Genomic DNA, 8,073 nt, shown 5'->3' on the forward strand with positions numbered 1-8,073 from the left:
GCGGTCGGCCATGGGAACTAATGTGGTCGGAACCAAAGTTTACAGGACTGCGTTATCTGGAATCTGCTCAAGCGGTGGACTTCTACATTTCGATTGGTTGCCGCCTAACCGCGTCATAGCTCATTACCATAAAGTTGACCTGATTTCAACTCTCCTTGACGCCTTCGCCGTCCAAGACGCGCCGCGCCGCTGCATCTCGCCACCGGCTCACATTGAAAATGAATGACTTCCGGCCACTTTGACGCTCTCGCCGCCGGCGGTGTGAACGCACGGTTAAAGGAGGTAAGTCCCAGTGATTCTTTGATATGACGTGGGTAAACCCCCCCTCTTCAACCTTGTTCCCGCATTTTTCACTTCATTTGCGTATTTGATCAACTTTATCACGTCTGACATTTTGGCTCGCGTTCAACCCTCTCAAACCTGTGATCGAATCTTCTGGATGTATCGAAAGGAATATAGGATATTAGAATATTGCGTAATATAGTTTGTGACGAAGTTTTAATACGTACTGAAGAGTAGAAGGTGTGTTTTGAAGCCGCGAATCTGACCCATGTTGAATGATGTTCAGCCGGCTAATCAAAAAATGGCAGACCCTGAATTGTGAAAAATGCTCAAATAATGTATCGTAAATGCGTTGTACCCATATGACATAATTAACATCTTTAGATACAATATACCATGTTTTTTTCCCTGTTGAGCATTAGCTATTGTCGATGATTTTTGATGTTAGTCGGGTTGTTCTGTCATAATTTTTGATGCTAGCAGCCGGTTTAGGATACGTGACCGAAATAGTGTCATCTGATTGGACAGTGGCGTTCTTTGTAAACTAGTCTTAATTTGGTGGTCAAATATCAATGAATAAGAGAATGAACGATGATGATAAGCATAACTTTTAAATAATGCAATATTGCAAAAAAAAAAAAGTTTAGACATTTCATTACTTAATGATTTTTTGTAACTGTCTTTCAGATGTCTCCTAAAAAGAGATTCAAGACCGATTCCAACAAGCCTGGCACTGCGAGAAGCCATCTCGAGGCTCATTTCTCCTCTCTTCCTGACGATGCATCATTGCTGAAGAATGGTCACATTCTCCACATTTATGAATCCTCAGGAAGCAGTCGAACCCAGACCATCAGGCTGCTACAGTCTCGGTTTCCCGCCACAGATTTTCCAGGTGTACTTGATTCTCGGATTAAAAGTCTAGTGTCAAAGACTTTGAACAAATTCAGGTGTCTTAAATCTAATCCCAAGGAATTACTAACATTTACTACAATCTGCAGTGAGGCGTTTAATGTTAGTGTTCTCACAGCAGATATCCCTGAACCTGAAGTCCAAGTCACTCATGGCATTGCTGCAGATGATGTTGATGTCGAAGCAGTTGAAGGAATTCCTCCTCCCATGCCCGTCACCAATACTCCTGCTCCTGCAGTCACCACCCCAGTAGAGCCCATGCCATCGACCTCGGGTTCACAAACACGTTATTCTTCAGAAGTGCTAACCCCTAGGGAACATCAGATGAGACGAAGACTGCAGTTTGTGTCTGCATCAAAGGCTGAGTTGGCAAAAAAGAATGCATCAAAAATAAGTGATCCGAAAGGCCAACTGAAGTGTCCAAAACGTGTTATTAATCAAGCACTAAAGCGGAAAAATGAACAGCTGATGGCAAAGGACACAAAGATAAAAATTTTGCAAGCTAAGTTAGCTGGGCATGAGTTGGCAAAAGAACTTGCAGCTACCAAAGCTAAACTTGCACAACTGAAGCAAGCCCATTCAAAGCTGAAAACGTACAATTCTGGGAAGAAAAAGAAGGCAAAAGCAGGTGAATCCCTATGTCAGCACAGAATAGTTCAGAGGAAACTTGAGGCTGAAAAAGACGACTTGCAAGTTCAGTTGCAGGAGGAGATAGAAAAGCCCAGTGAAGTGATACTTTGTAAAAAGGATGGGAAGACTTTCAACTCTACCGCAGATGTGTTTATTCTTGTCTGGTAAACCAGGTACCTGTTGAGGCAGCAGGCCATCTGATTCAGAGCATTGTTGAGGAAATGACTGGTCAGAAACTAGATTCAGTTGCAGATCCTAGTACTATAAGCCAGTGTGCTTATGAATTGGGCATACTTGCTGATATCCAAGTGGCAGAATCTCTTGAACTTGAGGACAATGTGAATATTGCCTGGGATGCGACGTCACTGGATGCCAAGCATGTCAATGAAATTCACATTAACTGTTCTGGGGTTAATGGTGGCTCCCCTAGAAGTCTGGTGCTGCAGGTGGAGATCCTGGCAGGAGGCACCACAGCTGATTATGTGCAACATATCTGTCAAACACTTAAAGATATTACCACTACCTATGCAGAGTTCAAACAAATTGACCATGTACATTTTCACCAAAGTGTCATTAACAAACTCAAAAGCACATTAAGTGATCGTTTGAATGTGAATCACTGTGTTAGGGTCAAGCTCGAGGAGGATCTAGATTGTGTATTGCTTGAACTGAAATGCAACGTGCACCCACTTGATGGGCTGGCATCTGAAGCTAAAAAGTGTCTCAAGTCCCTTGACAAGGAGTCTAATTTCCATGGATCTGTTCTGGGTCGGGAAACTGCTGCAGTGAATGTCATTTATGGACTCTCAAAAATGCGCTACAAAAATGGCACTGGTGATCCTAAAGGCTTCAAACACTTTATGAAAACAAATGACATCAAGAGTAGTATGATGACTAGATATGTTGGAAACCGAATGCATGTGCTGTTTCATCTGGGAGGTACATTTTACTTTCTAAGGGAGAAGTTGCTGTCCTATTTACAGAAATCATGCAACTGTCAGGCTGAGTTCAGAACTTCATTATTGAAGGACCTTTCAAGCCCGTATCTTCAAATGCAGCTGAAAGCTCTAGGCTTAGTAGGGAAACTTTTGACAGGCCCATGGATGGTAGTGCTGTACTCCAATAAGGAAGTCCTGTCAAACCTTGAAGCTGTTCCTCTGTTAAAATCTTGTGTTGAAAAACTAAAGGCATTGTCTGGAAATCCAGCCTCTGTGTTACAAGCAAAGGAGGACTGTTTTGGTAGACCACTGAATGCAGAGGATGAAGTCCTTTCTTCACTGCAAGGTGCTGTCAGTGAGACTGATGCAGATCAGTTCTGTGCTGCAATGGATGCTTTGTTGCAGGGATGTGTCAGAGTTCTAGAGAGGCAGCTTGCGGATTACATCACTGGAGACCTGTCCTGTCCTACCCCTCAGATGCTTCAAATTGCTAAGGCGGCGTCTGTACACAATATTGAAAGTGAGCGAATCCTTGGTGTTACAGACAGTCAATACAGGAGAGCCCCTAATGCCACCATTGGATTTATAGATGCTAAAGTAAAGGGCAAGAAAAACAAGACATTGCCTTGGCTTAAAAGTAAACCCCTAGAAGAACAAGAGCGTCTGATTTCTTATGCTATCTGTCGGGCCCGAAAATACCAAGCAATTAGGAAGGAGCGAGAGGCACAGACCACGTTGGATTACCAAAAAAGACTGAAAGAGAAGATCCAGAAAAAGAACAAATCTTTTCGGAGAAAAGTGGAGAGGAAAATTGAGGATGCTATGGCCAACATGCCAGAAGATTTTGAATCTTAATTGTTACGCTTTTTAGAAAAGTCAGATAACATGAGTAAGTCCAGATGTCAGTCTGTGGTTCAGATGCTACAAGACCCATAGAGTTTGGCGGGAAAATACATATATCACATTTGGGACATGGGGGATGAAGGGGATGTGCAATACTGTGGGAAGATCCTGGAACTTAAAGTTTCAAAGAAGAAACCTGCCAAGCTGAGGATCGCTTACTGGTTGCCCGAGGAAATGGAAGAGGACTCTGCTGATTCATCATCGAAAATTTCACAAGCACTGACAGATTACCTTCTTGGGGAACTTTTTCAACAGTTTAAATAAACTGTTACGTCCTGTGACGTCCGGCCCGTTCCAGCCCCGTGTGTGCCACACCCACCTCGTTACCTCCTGTGATTGCCTAGTGTTTCCACCTGTGTGGCGATGCCGCTCGCCAGTCGTGTGCCTTGTTTCATGTATTTAAGTCTGTGCCACCGTCTGTTCCGGCAGACGCGGCATAAACTTGTTTATGTTAGTGATGCTCCGATTGATCGGCCACCGATCATGACCGACCCCCAGGCAGGAAATACCTAACTTTTGGATCTGATGTAGTGGGTTCCTCAACTACATCAGACGTTCATAATAATAACAGAAAAAAACACTTGCCATAGTTTTGTCCTTTGTGGCAGTAGCCAGTTTTGGTGTAACAAGTTTTACATTTTGTTGCCAATTATAAAATCAGTGTAAGAGGCTAAATCCCATTAACCTGATCTGATGTGTGTTGGTCTGCCTGACCCCTCTTTGTTTGGTATAATTGTAAGTTACTCTGCCTTATTTGGGAAAGATGGCCTACAGTAGCCTTAAGTTCTCATTTTCTAAAATAAACACTTGGTGGTTCTTCAAGATCTTGACTGTAGCCTATTTCTACAGTTTTTTTCCAATATAGTCAATTTACAGTTAGTTTCATTTCCACAAATGGTGCAAACTCTGCTAGATTAAAGATAAGATTCCCATTCCCCTGCCATTCTGTGATCGGCAGGAATCGGCAATCGGCAGATCATGATCTTGGTGATCGGTAATCGGTGATCGGCCCCAAAAATGCTGATCGGAGCATCTCTAGTTTATGTCTTTGTGTGTTCCGAATACACCTCGCTTTGATCTGTACTCCTGACTGGCTTCCCTGTCTGTCCGCCCGGAACGCACCCAGATCGTGACATAAACCAGGTTAAATATGTTTTTCCTTTGCAGTTTTGTTTTATTCGGGTTTCAAAGTTGGTGGTGACCTTTGACCTTGACCTAATTTTCTAAAGGTCAGCATGGGTCAATCTTGGCGGGACAGGTGACATTCTGTGTGGGACCTCACTGTTGACGTCTCCTGAAAATTTCAACCAATTATCTTTAGTAATGACTAAAATATGGCAACTTTCCTACAACAAACAAGACAGCTAATCAAAATTTGATCACAGATTTTTCCTTTGTTCCCATTAAAATAAAGGGGCATTAATTAGTAGGGCTGTTTTCGACTAAGGATTTTCATAGTCGAATCTGATTCGTTCGATTTTGCCGTAGTCGACTGATAGTCGAACCTGTTTTTTTTTTTTTTTTTAGATAGCAGCTAGATTTTTTCCATTTCAATCAAAAGAGTTAAAAAAAACTAAAAGAAAAACATGGTGTGTAACAAATACCTTTTATTCATTTAAAGCCAGATGAACAAAACATATCACACATATATCAAACATCAGAAAAGTTAAAATAGGAACAAATTTCTTCAAAAACAACAACGTGCCAAAACATGCCTTTATCTCTCACTTATGAACCTATTTCTTGGCTTTTAATTCACAGTTCACACTTGGGAATCGGGATAAAATAAATAAATAAAATTAAACTTAGCGCAACAGCCTGGCACTAGTCCAAAATGTCATAAAAAATTTTCAAAATACAATAAACCTGTCTGAATAAATAAAAACAATTACACAACAACGAAAATAAACATAGGCCACAGTTCACACTCGGGAATCGGGATAAAATAAATAAATAAAATTAAACTTAGCGCAACAGCCTGGCACTAGTCCAAATTCAAAATGTCAAACATTTTTCAAACTACAATAAACCTGCCTGAATAAATAAAAACAATTACACAACAACGAAAATAAATATAGGCCTAATATAAGTCATAATCGAATGGGCTTCAGAAAGTGCAAATGCAGCAAGAAAAAGGAAAGGATGTCTTCGTTGCTGCGCTTCGCGCGCAGCCTTCAGCTTAAGTTCACATTGTCCCAAAAGAAAAAGTTCACATGCTCTGTTCCACACCACAGACGATGCACCTTTTTTCTTTACAATCTCCTCCTTGTTGGTTTCGTCACATGTAAGCAAACTCACCGCTGCACCGTGTTCTTCCATTGTCGAAGTGAATGTGTATTGCGTGGTTACCCAACGTGCAACGATACGTGATCTCAATCGCGATTAAGACGATAGACCAAAATCTCTATCGGTTGACAAATTTCTACCGGTTAGTCGAGTCTACCGGTATATCGCCCACCCCTACTCATTGGTTACATAACACTTTCCTACTATTCGACTATGAGGTTCATAGTCGAATCGGACGTCTACGAATCGAATCATCGAATCCTCGACTATTAGAAGTCAGCCCTATTAATTAGGGTTGTTAAATTTAAATTTCTCTGGACTGGCTGGGTGGATTTTGACAAATGAGGTGTCATTTTGTTCGTGTGCTCATGCTCTATCCAGTAGACATATTAAAAATGACATTTAAGCATTTTGAAAAAAATGTCCAAGTACCTACAATAAGCCGGAAGGAGAGAAAAACGTGACGCAGGAAAGGATGAGCGTATTGAACGCGACTAAATCAATTTTGCGATTAAAGCGTCTGAAATCCTATCGATTGAGTTTTTTTGTGTCGTGCTTGTTTTAAAGTTATGTGCGAAACAGTGACTAATGACTGGTATTGTGCCCTTTTCTGTGTCTTGAAAAATCATGTCTTGCGTGTGTAGGTGTATATTGACAGTGTGTCTCAACCCCGATAGACGCAACTTGACCTAAGGGTTAGCTTATGTTCATACAAACATGTAGATCACGTGAGTGCGGTGTCTGCTTAGGAAAACCTTTAGTGACAGCCAGGGGCGGATTAACGCACAGGCTAGATATGGCTTAAGCCTAGGGGCCCCACGTGTGCCAGCCTGCAAGGGGGCCCCCATTGGCGCGGAGGGGGGCGGGGTTGGGGGGCCCACAGACTACTGTAGCCTAGGGGCCTCTGTACACCTTAATCCGCCCCTGGTGACAGCGCACAAACGTGTCGCCAGCATACTCCGTGGATGCACTGTGCGGTATCCCTCATATCTTGTGCAGTACAAAACTCTCCAATGTTGTGTCAATAATGCTACCAGCGTTAAAACGATTATTGTATCTTTGAAAACGATTTTATATGTCGTGGTTTGGACAGTGTAACCGATTCAAAGCCAAATCTTGTTGGTTTTAACTCTTTATACTGAATTGCAACTGGATGACCTTTTACAACAACAACAACAACAAATTTATTTTTGTATAGCGCATTATCACAACATTACATTGTCCCAAAGCGCTTTACAGCATCCCCACCCAAAGCCCCCAGTGAGTAAGCCATAGGCGACAGTGGCAAGGAAAAACTCCCTAGAAGGAAGAAACCTTGGGAGGGACCAGACTCAAAGGGGGAGCCCATCCTCCAGGGGCCGGCAGGGAGAGCCAAATACAGTTTAGTCTGAAACACAAACGGGGAGCAGGGGGGAGATGACAAGCCGGTGCCAACACTTCCTCCAATCGCCAGGCAGCCAGAAGGCAGGGAGCGGGTCATACAAGGAAGATGACACTGGCAGAACGGCGAGCTGGATGCACGGTCGTCATTGGCAGTGGCGACGTCACATGTTGCAGGGTGTGCTGGACATCTTGATAGATTGAAAGCTCCAGGTAGCACCACCCAGGAGAAGGTGGTGGAAATAAATGCAATTAGTCAAAGTAAGGGAGACTATAGGCAGTGGTAAAAGGTAGATGAGTGCAATATGAAGTGCAATGCTCCGGCAGATATGGCTATGGCAGCATAAGTAGGAGGGAGAGGCTCCTTTTTTAATGTTGCTGCATTCTGCAGATGTTACACATTCCAGTTAACGTGCCTTATAGGATCTGGTTCGTTAATTGTTGTGCGAGCGTTTCATAGTTCACAAACGACAGTCTTTTTGCCTTGCCCCCTTTCTTTTCAGCATTTACATCTGCAGTTATTATTTATCGGTGTTAGACTTCTTTTAAGCAGACTAATTGAATTTTTATGAGAGAATTATAGTGTATCGAGAATACAATGGATTTTGATGATACAAAGTTCTATGACTAAGATTTATAACTAATGGCTCGTGTAAGATGTATGATAGTGAACTGCCTTATATTTGATCTATGTTTGCTATATATCATTCATTGACATTCAACATAACATAATTTGCTTAACATA

The 8,073-nt window shown here is 42.3% G+C and overlaps 1 protein-coding gene across 1 annotated transcript; it reads left to right on the forward strand.

Moving 5' to 3' along the window:
• Positions 1–156: 156 nt before the first annotated feature.
• On the forward strand, positions 157–4,815 carry LOC140590914 (uncharacterized). The gene is made up of 2 exons (XM_072712611.1): positions 157–282; positions 970–4,815. Exons 1-2 carry the CDS (start codon positions 223–225, stop codon positions 1,987–1,989), a joined length of 1,080 nt encoding a protein of 359 aa, XP_072568712.1. The 5' UTR covers positions 157–222; the 3' UTR covers positions 1,990–4,815.
• The last annotated feature ends 3,258 nt before the right edge of the window (positions 4,816–8,073 follow it).

Source organism: Paramormyrops kingsleyae, chromosome 5, assembly GCF_048594095.1.
Source record: "Paramormyrops kingsleyae isolate MSU_618 chromosome 5, PKINGS_0.4, whole genome shotgun sequence".
Lineage (NCBI taxonomy): Eukaryota > Metazoa > Chordata > Actinopteri > Osteoglossiformes > Mormyridae > Paramormyrops > Paramormyrops kingsleyae.

Bases quoted from the DNA above. Each gene is read 5' to 3' on its own strand.
- LOC140590914 (XM_072712611.1), top strand. From the start codon at position 223: ATGACTTCCGGCCACTTTGACGCTCTCGCCGCCGGCGGTGTGAACGCA. The intron at 283-969 runs GTAAGTCCCAGT...ACTGTCTTTCAG, and splicing joins TGAACGCACGGTTAAAGGAG to ATGTCTCCTAAAAAGAGATT.